The 19539-nt window shown below is 38.4% G+C and overlaps 1 protein-coding gene across 1 annotated transcript; it reads left to right on the forward strand.

Annotated features, from left to right (window-relative positions):
• Window positions 1-519: 519 nt before the first annotated feature.
• LOC149302713 (uncharacterized) lies at window positions 520-18834 on the forward strand. The gene is made up of 13 exons (XM_089482325.1): window positions 520-627; window positions 885-1009; window positions 3501-3591; window positions 4662-4741; window positions 5529-5573; window positions 5929-5980; window positions 7299-7448; window positions 8824-8905; window positions 9281-9355; window positions 10944-11069; window positions 15878-16875; window positions 18327-18406; window positions 18780-18834. Exons 1-13 carry the CDS (start codon window positions 520-522, stop codon window positions 18832-18834), a joined length of 2067 nt encoding a protein of 688 aa, XP_089338451.1.
• The last annotated feature ends 705 nt before the right edge of the window (window positions 18835-19539 follow it).

Below are 19539 nucleotides of genomic sequence, written 5' to 3' on the forward strand. Positions count from 1 at the left end.
CCAGTAAGTCTTAGCTTCTGTCTTCTAGGATATTTTGGATCTCTCCTAAATATACAAAGTTTTGTTCCTCAATATGTGTCTTAATTATGTTGTTGAAGTGAAATAGTCCTTATCATTGTTTACTGAAAATCTTAGGCATATTATTGATTTTTCCATATTTTAATGGGTGGGTTCATATTATATACATGCAAAAAATACCAGTTGTACGTACATTTCTCTTATAACATTCAGCCACATGCTCTCCTTAGACACACAGCAGTCTGTTATAAAGCACCTGAACTTTCAAAATAGATAAGGCAGCTTGTTACTTTTACTGTAACTAATCAGTAAACATGCTTGTATAACACATCAGGCTGCGGAAATGTACGGTATTTTAAATGTGCAAATACTAGTGAACGTATCTGCAACTTTGCTTTTATGTCTACTTATTATCCTTGAGATTTTACGGTATGTCTAATGCAAAATTACAGATGTTAATGCTAATCCCTTTTTCTGGTTACAGCAAACAGAGAAGAAGAAATGAGTTCTCATCGGTGCTCCATTGGCCATCCATGGATACTCGATGTTCTTGCCAAATATGAGACGGGAAACCCGAAGCCCAAACCTGTCCCTGCACAGGTGATTGAAGTAAGCCCAAATGCCGTGGAGTTGAACTTTACTGCACATATATTCATTTGAAATAATTCTTGTAGTTGTGATGATGCATTGCATATTTTGTGAATTAATCTCAGAAATGCAGTGGCTTTATATATGCCTTTGAAATGATGTATAATTTGTGCAAGCCACAGAGTAAGCATATTATGTGGGGCCTTGTAGCGCTTGTTTCTTTCTTATTTTATGTACAAAAAATGTTGGTTCAGATGAACTTGTTTTCATTGTACTAGTTTGTGAAGATGCCAGATAGCACATCAGTTGCCTCTCAGCATCCGGCAGCCGTAGTGCACATATCTGACAGAAAGTATTACATACGAGCAATCATCACCAAGGAAGCAAAGGCGTCCCTGGAAAGGTAAATCATCTGCTTTGCTTTCTTTATTAAAAAAGGAAAACAAATACATCCAGAAAATATGTCAGGAAAAGTCAGAAACCGCTAATAGTTTTTCATATGGTGTCCAGTAGCAGAGTAACTCAACACTGAACCATTGGTTCTCCCCGCTTTAGCAAACGCACATTAATGTTCTACCATACCACTTTAATATTGATTTCCCACATGACCTACAATACAATCTCTCATAGAACTTCAAGTATGCACAGGGTACAAACACAGGGACAGGGCCTTGTGAAGAAAGTTTGCAGAGAGCCCCAGCATTTTGTTATGCACTACTACAAGAATTATGATCACATGCAGATTTATTTACCGTTACTTTTGCTATTCAGTCCCCTAAAGGAAAGTAGGGAACACTTATTGCAGAATAATTATACTTACATTATCTGCCCCCTGGGTGAGACCCATGTTATATAGGAGATCTCACAGTAGGTATTTCCCACCAATTGTAATCTATTAAATACAGTGGTCTCTGCTAGTATTGCCATCCTTGGTAAAGGCTGTGAAACATTTTCCTTAGTGTTTAACCTTTTGATCTTTTCTTACAAAAATACTCAACACTCATAGGTATCAAACAAGTGCAAACACAACATGTATATGTGTGGCACAATTATTAGCACCTCTATGAATTCACATGAGAAAATACAAGTATTTTCCCAGCGATATTTTAAATTTTTACTACACCTGGGTGACTAGGAACGGGAAATAAACAGGGATATAAATATGAGATAACACATAGGCCATTCATGATAATGTGTAAGACAAAGGAATATAGCTTTGATGTTCTGTTTTGTTGAGCTTTACAAAATGGAAAGTAGCTATAAGGAAATAGCAAAAGCATTGAAAAGTTCCACCATCAGGGTAATAATAAGGAACTTCCAGTCAATTAGAAATGTTATGAATTAACCTGGAAGAGGACATGTGTCTATATTGTCTCAACGTACCATGAAAATGATGGTTTGAGTGGCCAAAAGATCTCCAAGGATCATAACAGAAGTTAGTTGCGTCTAGGGAAAAAAAAAAATTGAAGGGTTTTAAGAAAAAAGCCCTTACTGTCATCCAAAAACAAACTCCGCCGTCTTCGGTTGGCCAGACACTACTGGACCTTCAAATGGGATCGTGTTCTGTGGTCAGATGAAACAAAAATAGAGCTTTTTGGCAATAAACACCAGAGGTGGGTTTTTGTACACACAGAGAGGTAGCCGTATGGAAAAGTGCCTCATGCTTAAATATGGTGGTGGCTCTTTCATGTTTTTGGCTGTTTTTTCTGCCAGAGGACCTGGACATTTTGTTAGGATACATGGCTTCAACAGATAAACAAACACCTGACTGCCTATGACCAAAATCAACACAAAAATGGTTTATAGACCATAAAATCAAGGTCGTGCCATGGCCATCAAAACCTCATCAAAAAACTGTTTGGTGAACTGAAGAGAAGACTCTACCAGCGACAACCTCGAAATGTGAAGGATCTGGAGACATTCTGTATGGAGGAATGGTCTCAGATCCCTTGCTATGTATTCTCCGACCTCATCAGGCATTATAGGAGAAGGCTCAGAACTGTTATCTCGACAAAGGGAGGTGGCACAAAGTATTGACTAAAAGGGTGCCAATAATTGTGCCACATATATAATTTACATTTTTTTTATAAACCTGTGTTGTGTTTGCAGTTTCTTGATATCCATGAGGGCAGATATTTTTTTGTGTATTGTTTGAAGAAATGTATCAAATATCAAACAATAAAGACATTTTTTTTTTTCAAAAAAGGTGCCAATATTAGTGGCTTCTGACTGAAGGATCACACACATGTCACTAGTTGTAAGGATATTCAGTTTAACAAACCAGCTGATGCTTCAACATTTTGCTTAGGTAAAATGCGGTTAGCTCACACTTATAATCAATTCCGTATACAGGAGGGGGCTGCAGTTTTCTAGGGATATTTGTGACTCAGCCTTGCTTCAAACAGATATAATAAACCAGTGCTCACCGCCAGGAGATGCAGATTTCACATTTTTGTGATCCATACTGCCTGTGATGAAGCCCTGGGGCACCAGCCATGTATCCCTTTGAATATGGTTCACAAATAAAACAGTTATATTTACATCATCTGGTGGTGAGTGCTAGTTTAATATATCTCAATCTATTTAATATATCACAAGCCTGGGTAACATCACTCAGTATCAGTGCAGCATGTATCAGAACACAGTAGCACGTATGCACCACGACAAATATGCTACAATTGTAGCTATAAATTACTACATAGAATATAGTACATGTATTAATGACATCCTGCTTTCCTGGTTTGCACCATTCCCTCCATTCCTTGGCTGCCTTTAACAACCTATAAAGGGTTTTATGAAAATACATACAAGGGTAACATCCCCTTATTTCAATGTTGTGACTGCTGCTTGATGTTCTGTTGAAGTCTGCTAAAATATTTCCCTTATTCCCACAGTGAAAATGAACACTTCACATTGGCAGATATCAAAAATAAAATTGTCATCTTAAAAGACTTTACCCTGTGCTTTACAGAACTTGAAGATCCTGTAAGTTTTTTTCCATGATTCGGTAAAAACATAAACATTATTGCAGTGGTTCCCGGTAGAGCCCTGCGTGGGAATCCCGCTCCCAATGAATTTCTGACCATTACCACCCACTGCCGCAACGTGTGTGTTCCACTCCCGCCCGCTCCCTCAACATGTGCTCAATCCTGCCCTCTCCCGCAACATATGTGTCCAATCCCGCAACATATGTGTCGATTCCCGCCCACCCCCTTACCTGAACTGCAGAATTCCCGTGCACTTCCCGCAAGGCTGCCTTTGCGTTGCTTGCACAAAGCGTCTCTTCTCTTGTTCCGCCCAGGAACCCAGCAGAGTCACGGGAACAGGGCCGGCCCAAGACAAAATGCCGCCTGGGGCAAAGTTTAAAATGCCGCCCCCCCCCCATTATCTACCCTTCCTCTCCCTCCCTATCTACCCCCCCCCTCCCTATCTACCCCCCCCCCTCCCTATCTACCCCCCCCCCTCCCTATCTACCCCCCCCCCCCTGTACTTACCTCTCAGCACTCCTGCGGCGAGTCTCCCAGTTCGGTCTCGGTGCCGGCTTGTAATGCTGAGCGCCGGAAATGACGTCATCTTCCGGCGCTCAGCATTACAAGCCGGCACCGAGACCGAACAGGGAGACTTGCCGCAGAGGAGAGAGGGGCGCCGAGCAGGTACTGACAACTTGGTAAGCGAAAACCACTTGGCACCTCTCTCTCTCTATTCCCTTCAAAAGTGCCGCCTGGAGCAGTTGCCCCACTCGGCTCCATTGTCAGGCTATCCCTGCACGGGGAATTTTATTTAGTGAGTTTTAACGTTACATAGAATGGCAGCAAATGATGTATGCATTAAGAGGTGGGTGTTCACCTCTTACATTTGCCTTCTGTAAGTCTTTTGTGTCCTGCACATGCCTTAGTGCATAGCTTCTATGCCTATGTACCTGAGCTTCTAACACAGGGAGTAGTCATTAATAAGCATTTACTAATGTAGTAGTAGTAGTAGTACCTATTACAAACATGATCGATTTAAGGAGTACTCACTATCTTATTTTATGTACGTATGAATATACTTTTCAGGATGCCTGTGAATTCTACTTAACTGTTCGTCACTTCACTATATTGCCAATGGAGACCAATAATGTGGAAGTAACAAACTGGTGAGTAATTGTCATACTTGGGTGAATAAGGGCAATATATATTTCACCTTCTTTTCTTTTCATCCTCGCACTTTTATCATATTATTATTTTTATGCTTTGTAGTACATAATTGGTATTTTATTTATTTACATTGATACTTATACTGTAGTTGAATAAGCATTATAAATGTACTTTAAGTCATTTAATATACAGTGAACATATGTAAAGTAATGTTATAATTGATAACTAACTAACAAAATAATATACAGTGGCAACCAATGCAGAAAACCAGTTAATTCCAAAGTCCCCTTTTTGTTTCCCTCTACCAGTTAAGTATATATTTGGAAAGGTAGAACTCTATGGGCTATGGATACTCATTAAGTAAGTGTTTAAGCCACTGAAGCCCCCATTACAGTGCATCTGTTTAATGTGTCTTCAGAAACCATAAGCCCCTCTCAGCAAAGGGCTGTTGACTACATGAGTTCTCAGTAAAATGTTGCTTTTAAAACACAGACTTGGATAGTGCTCTATGTAGACACGTCACAGTTGACATGACTTCTCCTTCAAATTGTGAAGAACAGAGCCATTGGTCAGAGGCTTCTAGAAGGAAATCCTAGGCAAGGGTTCATTTTAGAAAGAGTCTGAAGCTGACATGATACAGGAACTTGCATCTTTACAGTGATGCTTCTTCACATTTGCAAACTTTAGTTTTTAAATAAGTATTTCATGTTTAAAGCTAACTTAAGGTAGAGGGTTTCATGGTTTCAATGGCTTCTTGTCTTTTTTTCTTTTCTTTTGTAATTGTAGTAACATGCTTCCAGGAGTGCAGCGGAGGATCCATGAACTGTGGCAGTAAGTGTCTTAACCTTTTTAGATGGGTCATGGTGGGCAAGCTGGTGTGGCTTACTCATACCCTCAAGTGTTAGCACCAGTGGGGACCTATTGGTTGTTAGTGTGATTGTGCTTAAGTTTGTAGCCACCATCATTCTGTTTGGGAACAAAAGCAGGAGAGTCTCCGTTAAAGCCTTTTTTTAAATCACCCTCGGGGTGATCAGTCTTAACTGATTGCAGAAATGATTTGCTTTCCTATATTGTTAAATTGTAGCCCCAATCCCGTGTTTTATTCTTTCATCTTAAATTGTACTAAATGTATACTTGCGTTCTCTACGGGTGCTCTCATGTTCTGAAAATCCCCTCTCTGTTTCAGGAATTACATGGCAGAACTTGCAATGAATGAGAACTCTTCAGGTACTATTATTATTATTTATTGTTTTATATAGTGCCATCAAATTCCGTAGCGCTGTACAATGGGTAGACAGGACATAACAAGTAGTATGTAACATAACAAATTGACTAACAGAGACAACAGGTGAGGAGGGCCGTGCTCAAACGAGCTTACAATATTATGAATGAGACTCCTCCTGTGCTTTTTAAATTTTAAACCGTCTTCCGCCCAAATATATACATGAACAAATGCATGAATAAATGTTTTTTTTAAATGTTTTTTGAAAGCACATAAGCTTTTTAGTACCATATATGCTGTTTCAGTGCCCTGTCCCTTGTGTTGCAAGGCTAAATTGAATTTGGCTCTTGAAAGTTGCTTATGGCACTCAAATGTAATAGGGTTTATGTTTGTAATGCTACACATAATTAAGTTGTTAAGTCACGCAATGTTAACTATATGTAGACAATGGGTGGTGAAAACCTAAGTGGTTTTCTTCCAAAAAGCTCAATAATGCATTCAAATCACCCAGACAAAAAGGTCAGAGCACCAATAATAGTAGTGTATGCATACCTGGGAACTCTCCGTGTTTGACCCGGAGATTGCCGGGTGAGTGCTGCTCCTCCAGTTCTCCGGGTCAAGACCCGAATCCTCCGGGTCGCGGGAGCGGGGTCTTGACACGCCCCACTCCCCACCCATTTTTCCTGTAAATGGGCATTTCCCACTGCCGTCAGCGGAAACGCCCCCGGCTTCAGCATCCTGCAAGGTCTTGGCCGCGTTCCGCAAAGGAAGGCTCTGGGTAGCCGGAGCCGAGTTCCCAGGTATGCTAATATGTAATATAAATCACAACTAAAGCTAATACATAATATAAATCAAAATTAATTCCAATGCATAAAAAAAATCAATAGGTACCGTATAGAGACGTGTGTGCAAATGACACTTGGTGAGCTGACATCTTTGTATGTTTAAATAAGTTGTTTTAATGTCTTTAGTATGTCTGTTAAATAGTTTTATTCATCTGAATAAACCAGGATTATGTAGCTATCTGATTCCATGTCAAAGGTGTATTAGTCAATCCCATAATTATATTTTGGTTATTGAATTAAATTTATAGTAATGCAGCCAGTCTTCTGCTATGGAGAACTAAACCCTCTACATACATAATACAAGTTCAGAGATGGTGTCACAAGGCACAACAAGACAATAGATGACCTTTTTGCTTATTTCCTGCATGTCATTGCTGAATTGTCATTTGTGAGTGTTCTATTATGATCTTTTTTGGAATATGGACTAATGATAGATGCGCTCTACAGCTTTACTCACATCTTCTTTTGTAATCTTGTCTTTATTTTTACACAGAGGTGTCTCTTACTCAGTTACTGAATATTGCGTCTGAGGACAATCTGAATGCTTTAAAGTCTCTTGCTGAGAAGTGTCTTGATCTTGATGCACCTGCTAACCATGAATCTATGACAAAATGGGGTGCAGAGAGCAGAGAGAACAAGGTAAGGCATAATATTGGTAGACCAGTTAGTTTTTTTTTTTTGTTTTTTTTTTTAATCTCTGCATGTAAACGCTTGCATTGAACATGTGTTTGAACTGGGATCATGTTGATCATCATGTATTTCCAAAGTGGCCTTTCTCAGAAATGAGTATGTGTATACTGACAACTACCCTAATCCCAAAATACCAAATTCAAGCTGTTACAGCCATCAAAACAGGTGAAGTTACTAACACAGTGCTTCAGAATTTATAATTTAATGATTGTTCATTTCTAGCAGGGCATGCGCTACCTATAGACAGGATAGGCAAGGACTAGAATGCAGATCTTTGTGGGGGAACCTGCTCTGCAGTGGACTGAATGGCCATGTTAGTGTCTGCCTGGGCATGTTAGTGTGTGTGTGTGTTAATGTTATTATGTGAACATGTGCCTTTGTGTATGTTTGTGGGGTTATATCAGTGTCTTGTCTAGGTACATGAGTGTGTGGCTATATTATTGTGTGTGTCTGGGTACGTTAGCATGTGTATCTGGGTATTCTAGTATGTGAACATGTGTCTTTAGTATGTTAGTATGGGTGTCTGGTTATGTTAGTGTGTAAGCATGTGTCTTTGGGTATGTTAGTGAAATGTTGGAATGTTAGTGTGTGAGCATGTGTCTTTAGGTATGTTAACACATGTGTCTGGGTATATTATTGAAAGTGTGTCGGTAAATTTGTGTGTGAACATGTCTTTTTGTTTAGATATGTTGGGGGTGTGTGGGGGTATTTTAGTGTGTCTGGGTATATTAGCATGTGAACATGTGTCTTTGTTACTACATGTATGTCTGGTTGTGTTACTTAGTATCTGGGTATGTTTGTGTGTTAGTGTCAAGTGCCTGTGTGCGTGTCACTGGATGTGTGCCTTAGTGTAAGTGCCCATCCTGAGGCTGTTGTGGTTCATAGTATAAATATAAAACTGCACACATATATTTCTAATTTATGCTGTAATCCACATTTGGATATTTTACACATATGAGCAAAAACAGCTGGAATTTTAATTACTTTGTGTTTTATTCAATTGGGTTGGAGAATTGTCTCTCTTTTCTGATAATGGCTGAGCCAACCCTGCATAATGCACCATTCACTCGATGAGGCGACTGAAGAAATCCTGGTGATTTAATCATAAATAAGTCAGCCAATTTGTTCTTGGCGCTAAAGTTTAAAGACCCTGGTCCTTCATAATGTAAAATGAAGTCAGGAAGGTGAATCGGCAGCTCTCCTGCCAACCTACCTCTTCAGTGAATAGACCCCTCTGTGGTGAATATTCTTATGATCAGGTTTATTTTCCAAAATAGCATGTATTTAATCTGTTTACCATAGATCACACCTGTTTTCTTTTTAGAATAATACAAACAAGTTTACTGTCCCAATGAATTTGCTTCTCATTCCACCACATGAGGAAGCCATGTTGGATCAAATGGCAGGTACAGCAAGTAACAGCACATAGGTCACATTGATGTATGTATGTATGTATAAAATGTACATTTTATCAAATATTTTGTATTGTATCTTGCAATTTAACAGTTTTTTTTTCATTGCAACCCATAAACTCAATGTTTTAATGTCAGACATCAACTTTTGCTGCAGAATTGTGGAATAGCATATAATGTAAATCCATTTTACTTAAAGGTAGGCTTAAAGAAACTATTATTATTGTTTTACCGTCATAGCACCGTCATATACTGCAGCCCTATACAATGGGTAAACAGGATATTACACGTTGCAATTAAAATTGTAATATTTTATAATTATTAAATAGCATTTAAATGCAGAGATTGTTTTTATTTTTTTCCTTCCAGAATTCAGGAACGGTGGTCTAACCAGTGACCGTAATGATAATGTAGATGAAGATTGCAATGACAACCAAAGTTCATGTGAGTACTTACTATATGTGTTGGGATCATCACAACGGCACGGACACCATTCTGGTGGAACCCGCCACTTTAAAGTTGTATGAATCCCAGATGCAATGTCCTCAAGAGTCTTATTATAGTGTTTGTATGTGGAAATTCACACGTTACGCAAGAGATTGTCTTATAGAGAATCAGTACATTGTGCAACATGTCTTTAGTTAACCCCTTACTTTGTGTGGCATGTTTTTTCATGCATATGGAGACTAAATGGAATGTCATATATTTGTATCCAGTTATGTGGACCTTAATATGCCGTGTCTCAACATGTTGCTATGAGTGGGTCCACTACAAGTTAAACAAGGATTTTCCTTTTTTATTTTACGGGAAAAGGGGGCTAAATAATTGTTTTGTGGTATCTTAGAGAAGAATGGGGATCATTAGTAGGAATATATTCCACTCACAACCACATTCTAAGTTATTAGGAAACAGTTGGGGAGTATAGGCTTTTGTTTAGAAGGGATAAACCTCTCGACTCTTCATGGGTTTAATAAACACTATCACACAACATAGATCCAGAAACATGCATAAGGATTATAGGTGATTTCTAGAGGGGCTCAATCACAATCTACACAACTTTTTTCATCATGGGGGTAACAACAAGTGCACACATACAAAAATATATATTGTTGTCTGGTGCAACATCCAAAGCCTTGTCAACCATTATTATCTGCCCATTAGTTTTCTATTACATAGATGCAGGATGCACACACTTTTGTTAATTTATGGCCATGGCTAAACACTTAGCGCTGTAGCTCTTTCGCACCCATCTGACGCTCTAAATGTGACTTTCATAAGAAGAAATGGTTTGGATGGTGTTCTTAACATTTTGGCTCTTGTGTTGTGGATACTTTGCTCTTTTTCAAAAACAAATCGTTGCGACCAGCCGACCCTGGGGATCCAATGTGATCACCGGGGAATGTGAAGTACAGACGAGTACTATAATTAGCTGTATCCAGGCTACAGGCTTCATGGTAGCTCCAAAGAATTTTTTTTTTGTTTTAGATTGTCTCTTATATGTGCAGTGTAGTTTCAAGTGAATGTATATCATATTCCAGCTTTACCACATCAAGTATATCAATTATCATTACCACAAGGCAAACCTAAAGACTTGGCGCAACTGATGTAAAATAGACCCTTACTTTTCAAAGCAAGTAGATGCAATCATGCAATTAGATGCCAAAGCAAATAAAAAACAAGTTTTAGTTTTGAGAAACTGTTAAGCCTATTTTTGATAGTAATCAGCAAAAGTCACAGGTTGTCAACTGACCAGTATTTCAGTGAGAAATGCTGTTCAGGGATTTATCTTGTACCACATTCCCGATAACACAGTTTCACTGAACATTGAATTGAACCTAAATATTCCGTAGTGTTAACCGGTGAGAAGTTTCAGTTGGTTATGACCGTAGAACAGTGACCTGAGCATATTGTAAAAGCTAATAATTATGTTTGCATTAACTCCGTTAGCTGTAAGCAAACTGTGAGTACATGAAACAATGCTGATTTCTTGTTCAAATCCTTATTTATCCTTTGATTTGTTTATTGGCTATAGCTCTGTCCTATACCACAGCATTATCACCTCAGTTTGAAGATCTGTTGGACGACATGGTGGAAACTCAGTCTGGAAATCCATGGAACAAGCTACAGTCTCTTTGTGTTAGTCTAAGTTCAGGTTCTGGTGAGTAACTTCAGGGCTGGATAACATAGGTCTGTTATGCAGTAATTGCAATACCACCTCATTGTTCATAAAAAGCTGTGAAAACATGTACAGCGTTGTCAAAAATGATTTGCCCCTTCCCTATTTCTTCTATTTTTGCACAAAATGCAGTTTTTAAACGATGATATAGCAGGAAGAAAACTATCCAACCCTAACTGGCACTGTGTGAAAAAGTAACTGCCCCTTAGTTGCTAAATCCAACAATTTGTCTGCTTGGGTATGTATGTATGTGTGTGTGTGTGTGTGTCTGCCTGGGCATGTTAGTATGTGTGTCTGTCTGGGCATGTTAGTATGTGTGTCTTGTCTGAGCATGTTAGTATGTATCTGTCTGGGCATGTTAGTATGTGTGTGTGTCTGTCTGGGCATGTTAGTATGTGTGTGTGTGTCTGTCTGGGCATGTTAGTATGTGTGTGTGTGTGTCTGTCTGGGCATGTTATTATGTGTCTGTCTGAGCATGTTAGTATGTGTCTGTCTGGGCATGTTAGTATGTGTGTGTGTCTATCTGGGCATGTTAGTATGTATGTGTGTGTGTGTGTCTGTCTGGGCATGTTGCTGTGTGTGTTAATGTTAGTATGTGAACACACCTGTTGTCTCTAAGTCAAATTGTTATGTTACCTACTACTTGTTATGTCCTGTCTACCCATTGTACAGCGCTACGGAATTTGATGGCACTATATAAAACAACAATAATAATGTGCCTTTGTGTATGTTTGTAAATATGTGTGGGGTTATATCAGTGCCTGAAGATGTGTCTTTGTCTAGGTACATGAGTGTGTGTCTGGCTATATTATTGTGTGCCTGGGTATTCTAGTATGTGAACATGTGTCTGTAGTATGTTAGTATGGGTGTCTGGTTATGTGAGTTTGTAAGCATGTGTCTTTGGGTATGTTAGTGAAAGTGTGTATGGGTGAGTAACTTCACCAAACAATACCAGGGATGATTGCTGCCAAACCTGCTGAATCTAAACATCAATTAAATAGAAACAGTCTTGAAAAGTAGTTGAAAAAGTCTCAAAAATCAGCACATGATGACATGATGTAAAGAAACTCAAGAACAGATGAGAAACAAAATCATTGACATCTATCAGTCTGGTGTCACAAAGCCATTTCTAAGCCTCTGCGACTCCAGCGAACCAAGGTGAGAACCATATGGAGAAAACCTGGAATAGCAGTAGTAAACCTATTCCAAAATTCTTCAAGACCACATTGACGACTCATCCAGGAAGTCACAAGATAACCCATGCTAACATGTAAAGAACTGTAGGCCTCACTTACCTCGCTGAAGGTCAGTGTTCATGATTCCACAATAAGAAAATAGGAGGGTTGCAAAGTGAACTCCACAGTTAACCAAAAACAACACAAAGGCTTTCTCATATTTGCCAAAAACATTTTGATGACCCCCTAAGACTTTTGAGATAATATTCTGTAGACTGATGAGCCAAAAGTTTAACTTTTTAGAAGACATGGGCCCCGTTACATCTGGCATAAAGCTAACACAGCATTCCACAATAAGAACATCATATCAACAGTCAGACACAGTGGTAGTAGTGTGATCTCTGGAGCTGTTTTGCTGCTTCAAGGCCTAGGCGAGTTGCCATAATTAATAGAATCTAGAATTCTTCTCTCTCTAGTAGAAAAATCCTGAAGGAGACTGTCCGGCCATCAGTTTGTGACCTAAAGCTCCAGTGCAGTTGGTTTATGCAGCAAGGGCAATGATCCGGAGCACAAAAGCAGGTCTACCTCTGAATGGCTCAAAACAAACAAAATTAAGGTTTTGGAGTGGCCTAGTTAAAGTCTTGACTTGAATCCAATTGAGATGCTAAAAAAGGCAGTCCATGCTCGAAAACTCTCCAATGTGGGTGAATCAAAACAATTCCGCCAAGTATGGGTCAAAATTCAACCGCAGTGATTTAAAAGACTTATAGCCAATTATTGCAAACACTTGATTTCAGTTGTTGCTGCTAAGGGTGGTGTAACCAGATATCAGGTTTAGGGGGGGGGGGGCAAATATTTTTTCACTTAGGTGAAATAGGTTTTTATTAACTCTTTACCTTCCGTAAATGAAATTATCATTTAAAAGCTGCATTTTATGTTTACTCAAGTTATCTTAGTTTTATGTTAAAATTAGTTACATGATCCGAAACCGTTAAATGTGACAAATAAGCAAAAATAGAAGAAATTGGGGAAGAGGTAAATATTTTTTGACAGCAGTATGTGGCTGATTTTATGGATTGATTGCTGCTTTTATGGATGGATTGCTTTTATATATGTTTAACTTTCTCTGCATGGCTCAGTGCATAATATTTAATAAATCTAACTAATCATTAACTGTACAGGGTGTAAGAAGTTATAAAGGTGGTCACAGCACACTGCTTTGCCATTTACTGCGAAAAAACATGACGTGCACCAAAACCTCTAAAGCAATGCGAGCAATTGTTTTGCTAATATCACTATTTTCAGGGAAAACGGTTAGAAATGGTTTTACACTATATGATCATATTCATATAGTTTCATTATGGTCACTTAGGTTTCATAAGATTGTCGTGTATAAAAAGGGGCATCAATTTGTGGGATAAAGATATAATTTTGCCTCTGTATAAATCAATGGTAAGGCCACACCTTGAATATGCTGAGCAATTTTGGGCACCTATTCTAAAGAAGGATATCATAGCACTAGAAAGAGTGCAGAGGCGGGCTACAAAATTAATAAAAGGAATGGAGCACTATAGTTATGAAGAAAGGTTAATTAATTTAAATCTGTTTAGTTTAGAAAAATGGCGCCTCAGAGGGGATATGATAACATTATATAAATATATTCGGGGCCAATACAAACCATTGTGTGTAAATTGTTCATAAACAGGACTATGCATAGGATACGTGATCACGCGTTTAGACTGGAAGAAAGGCGATTTAGACTAAAGCAGAGGAAAGGGTTTTTTACAGTAAGGACAATAAGGATGTGGAATTCTCTGCCTGCAGAGGTAGTTTTATCAGAGTCTGTACAGACGTTTAAACAACAACTGAATGAATACTTGGAAAAACATAATATTCAGGGATATAATCTTTAAGTATGGGGAAACAGCTTCTTGATCCAAGGAGAAATCTGACTGCCATTTTGGGGTCAAGAAGGAATTTTTTTCCCTGGTTAGTGCAAAATTGGAAAGAGACAAACTGGGGGGGTTTTTGCCTTCTTTTGAATCAACAGCAACAAATTATCCGATATAGGAAAGGCTGAACTTGATGGACGCATGTCTTTTTTCAGCCTATATAACTACGTAACTATGTCACATATCACCAAAACACTACAGAAGAACATCTCTATGAGTCTCCAAATTCAAATAAACTAAAATATAATTACAACAAATGATGCTAATTACCTATTATGTTGTAATAATAGGACATTATTGTTACCCCTATCCTCTGCAATGCACTTTCCCGTCTTATCCGTCTTTCCCCTGCTTTGGTACTTAAAAAAATCCCCCAAAACCCACGTCTTACACATTGACACCCTTCCTCCCATATTCCTTTAGCTTGCCTTTCCTAGTTTTTCTCCTGCAATACTAGTGTGGCTGGTTTAAATGACAGTGGTGCTTTTACCTATTGTGTTATACACACACAAATCATGTTATATACTACTTATGTCTGGTCTACCCGTTGTACAGCGTTATGGAATATGATGGCACTTTATAAATAATATGTTACATAGAAAATATCTAAGACTGCAAAAGTAAGTGTAAGTATTCTTATTAACCTCTTAACGAACAATGAAATTCTAAAGTTAGCGCTGTATCTTCACAAAAAAAATTGTTAGGAAAAGAGTTAAAAATTGCATTTTTTAAATACGCCCCTCTCAAATGTGGCCTTTTAGCCTCCATAAAACCTGACAGAACCATGCATGGGGGCTATCACTGTACTCAGGAGATGTTGCTGAACACATATTTGGGTGTTGTAAATTCATACCTGAAGTACAATGCATGCGGATAAAAATACACAAAAAAATTACTATTACAAAGTTTGACAAAGGCTGAGAGAATTACTGCATTGAAAGAGTTAAAATACCAGCATTTGAAATACCCTGGGGTGTCTAGTTTTCAAAATAATATGGTTTGATGGGGTAAATTGAAATGGACAGATTCAAAGATGTCCCAAAAAGGACAAGGTGGTAGGAATACAAGGTTTGGAAAAAAAATGGTTTGGCGATAGCGAAATGCTACTTGTACTTATTGCCTTATAACAACAAAAACCCATAAAGCATTTCTAAACTCTTAAAAAAATATTAGACTCTATTTAGCAGATTTTTCCATTAGCTTTTGTAGATGAGTAAAATATTTTTCACCTAAAAGTCAGAAAAAGTAAATTAGATGATATGATCAAAATCGTGGTATCTGAATAAAGCCGTTCTTGTTCTGCAAAAAATAATCTAATAACTATTAACCACTGAGTAATATTATCATTACTAATGCAAATTTTATTTTGTGGTTTTTTATGAAATGATGGACCAACTCATCTTTCATGAAGTGAGTTTAATATGCTGTCATATAGTTCTCAAAAGGTTATTTGATAGTTTTACAAAGGTAAAAAGATAACTTATATGAGCTTCTGTTTAATCTTTTAGGCTGCACAAAGATGACACATCCCAAAGACCTGTGTTCAATTTCAAGTTAGGCAATCTTGGGAGTAAGAATCCAAGATCCAAGATTAATTCATAAAGAAGGAAACTAAAATGTTTTCTTTGTTTTCCTCTATTTTTAACATATTTTCCTATTTCAGCCTCCCAGGCAAAAGAGTCCTCCTCAAGCATTGTCCAGCAGAGCAGTGAGGAAGAGATTGCTCTAGATCCAGACAGCAGCACCCCAGACCTCGTTCCACCCAATTTACTTACTTGTCAGGAAGTTCCTGAAATTTCAGATTACATTTCTCCACTTATTTTTTCAGACAAGTCTTTAAATCAAGAACCAAGTGAAGAACTGGAAAGTAACACAAGTAAAAATGTGACCCATCTGGATGTTGCCTTTAATGCTACTCTCACCTGTGGACAAAGAAAAAACGTAGATTCAAAAAATAGCCCCATCATCCCAATGCAGAAACACAGTGCTCCTCAAAGTGAGTTATTATTCAGACAGGTCCAGTTAAGTCCACTTGTATCCCATAGTCTGGATTGTGGGGTCACCCCCAGAAATATTAGACAGCTTGTCATCCCAATCAAAGACATAGAGGAAGAACCCGAAATTAAGAACAATAGAAAGGCAGTTAAGAGGAAACAGGCTTCAGAAGATTCAGATGCCACATTGTCTGATTTGGAAAGTGTTAGGGAACAGCCAGGGTCTGTGCACAATGTCCGTGTGCAAGAAGAAAATGAGAGTAAGAACAATGAGTATTTTGGAGAAAATGAGACGATAGTGCTTGAAACAGACGATGAAACGGATAGCATGAATAATATACTTTTAGGGGAAAGAGGGGAAAAAGAACCTGAGGCTTATTTTCAAAAAGGGCAAGTGGAACAAGAAAGAGTTGTTAGAAAGATTAACATGGCGCACTCTAAACCTTGTGGAAGGAGTCTAGCCAAAAGAAAGCCACCACTTAAATTTGAATCTGCTGCAGCTCAAAGCCTCACCAAAAGCAATGAAAATGAAGTGACATCCACAGAAGAAGCCACAACCAGTAGAATCATCCCGAATGAGGAAGCTCGCACTGGGGGGCACAGTCAAGCACAAATACGCACCCCCAAAGTAGCAGCACCTGTCATAGAGCTGAACACAAAGAAGTTGGTAAGGAGACTTATGCTATCTTTGTGGTTTCAATTCTGATGGTATTTTTCAGGAGTTTTTACCCTGTGTTTTAAGGCACAAGTGCAAAAGTATAACTGCCTTTCCACCCCCTTATTGAAATTCCTGCATTAATGTTACTTATCTTTACTTACATCAGCATTTGGGCTGACTGTGTTCAGCGCTCCCCTCTCCTGCATTGGTTGGATCCACAGACTAAAACAAGAATAAATATAACTATGCGGTTATCTAATGATCATTGTTTACTGCAGTGCTGGAACAGTTTGGCTCCATGTAATATAATTGTATGTATGGCTGACATGCATTCAGTAACCAATCTCTCAGGACAGCGGGGTTTCCGCTTAGCAGTTTCATTTGTGTTGCTTTTAAAACCACTCTTGCAAGTTGAAAGCTAAATTGGCAGACTTGTTTCAATAGATGATGTAAGAGGAAGAAAAATAACATGATATTCTTTTCTGTGCCACGATGATATAGTATTTGGAAACCAAGTACATGTTAGTAGGTTGGAACATTGCAGTGCAGGCCCGGACTGGGACAAAAAATAGGCCCGGGCATTTAAGCCCGAGCAGCCCATATTTATTTATTTATTTATTGTTAAAGCCCACTCTTCATGTACCATCTTTGCATTTACTCATTCACACAAATCATTAACACATTCATTAATGCAGTCTCACAAATCATTCAAGCAATTCATCCATTCACTTTATTTAACATCCTCCATGTTAAATAAAGTTAACAAAAACTTTATTTAACATGGAGGATGTTAAATAAAGTAAAAAAAAACAAACCCCGATGTTTTAATTTAAACCCTGTGCGGCCGCACACCCGTAAGGCCGGCCCTGGTGGGGGCTTCCCGACCCCTTAGAGTGGCCGACCCGGTCGCAGTTGCGGCAGGCTTAAGGGGCAGGTGCCCCTTATGCCCTGCGTTAATGCGGCCGTAGAGGCCACATAGGCCCAGTCAGTTCGGTCCTGACTGGGCCTATTTTAAGGTAGGGGCCTGGAGCTGCAGCTCCATCAGCCCCTAAGTCAATCCAGTCCGGGCCTGGTGCAGTGCAACCAGTACTTTGGTAATAATGGGGAACATTTATACTATGGGAACTAATCCTTCTGTGACCATTCTGATTGAACTGGGTGAACATTATGAAACCAATGTTCTACATCACATAATTGCTTTTTAATCGAAATTCAATTTTATTAGCTACATTAATATTAATACCAGTCCCTTAGTTTAATAGCTGTGTCTGAAATCAAACTTGATGGCTAAAGACCGACCATTGATTTGTGATGAAGGTAGACTTCTTGAAGGGGGTTTTGATGTTGAAAGACAATACAAAAATTCAAATAGAAAATTTTGGAATAAATCCTCTGCTCACCAGCGTGTTGTAGTTTCTTGATGGTAGCCACCAGTTTATAATATGTTTCTATCTCTACAGAGGCACTACGATGGAACTCTTTTCCAGTATAAATACAAGCTTCCTTCGGCAGATCTCTGTACTCGTGTCAATTCCATAAGGTTAGTTCTGTCATTTAACATTAATCTGAAAGGGGAAGTCCTATTGGGCTCCTTGTCATTTAACATGATATTCTACATAATTACTGCATAAATTCTAGGATCGTATTCATATTTTCATCAACTTAATTTTAATAACATGTATCCCCAGCTGTGGACACCAACCATCGCTAGCCTCCAGCTTTGGTTGAGACACAGATTCGTAACATTAGATTTGTTGTGAATGCTGAGTGACAGATCATGGATTTTTATTTTTTTTCTGGGGAAAAAGCCAACTTTTATCTGTTATTAGATCATGCTGAAATTAGTGCAGTGATTATAGGCCATGCATAATTGGTGCCATTTTTCATGTATGGTTTTGTTTTTCCCCATACAGGCTTCCACCAGACCTTTGTGAGTGGGCTGTAAAGATACTTTCAGAAAAACATTAAGTTCAATGGACGGACTTCCAAGTATTAAATACCTTAGCTGTGGGAATAGGACTGTATCTTTAAGCTATAACTGAAATAAAGGTAAAGTAAGGATGAACAAGATTTCCAACCAGTTAACCTTTACGTCTGGTTTCACGTATAGCTTAAAAAGTCTAGACTGCCTGGTTTTTTATTTCTTTTGGAAAACAAACCTGAAACAAAAGCAGCTATTCATATGCAAAAAATATTTCATAGCTCTGGGATCAAACTGTAATATGTTTTTTTTGCTTGTATCCATCTTTACCTACCTGTATGAATTGTTTGATAATTGTAAATAATCCATTGGTTTTCAGTAATATTTCTAGAACTTGTCCTGTAAAAATAATTTACAATGTAAAGATATTAAAATGTTGTACATGCACACATATCGCAGTCCATATACAGCGTAGCAAGCGTCTGACATATGTACCATTATCCAGAGGAAAACTGCTGAATGAGTCAATTAAGCCTATTATTTAAAAGTCTATTGCCAATATTTTCCTGCATACCTGGGAGCCAGCTTTCAAGAGTCCTTCCCAAGCAAGATCTTCAACAACATTTTAATACAGGCCACATACTCAAGACAGCTTTATTTCTGTAACAGGAATTTGCAGATGAATTTGAAGGAAATGTGTGGTTTCAACTTTACTGCCTTCACTGCATATTAGGGTTCACTTGGCCATCTCC

This window comes from Sceloporus occidentalis, unplaced genomic scaffold (assembly GCF_023333645.1).
Source record: "Sceloporus occidentalis isolate IW3139 unplaced genomic scaffold, rSceOcc1.0.p SCAF_18, whole genome shotgun sequence".
In the NCBI taxonomy this organism is placed as follows: Eukaryota; Metazoa; Chordata; class Lepidosauria; order Squamata; family Phrynosomatidae; genus Sceloporus; species Sceloporus occidentalis.

Coding starts and splice junctions, on each gene's coding strand:
- LOC149302713 (XM_089482325.1), top strand. CDS start 520: ATGAGTTCTCATCGGTGCTCCATTGGCCATCCATGGATACTCGATGTT. Junction 628..884: donor TCCCTGCACAGGTGATTGAA/GTAAGCCCAAAT, acceptor TCATTGTACTAG/TTTGTGAAGATGCCAGATAG. Junction 11,070..15,877: donor TAGTCTAAGTTCAGGTTCTG/GTGAGTAACTTC, acceptor TTCCTATTTCAG/CCTCCCAGGCAAAAGAGTCC.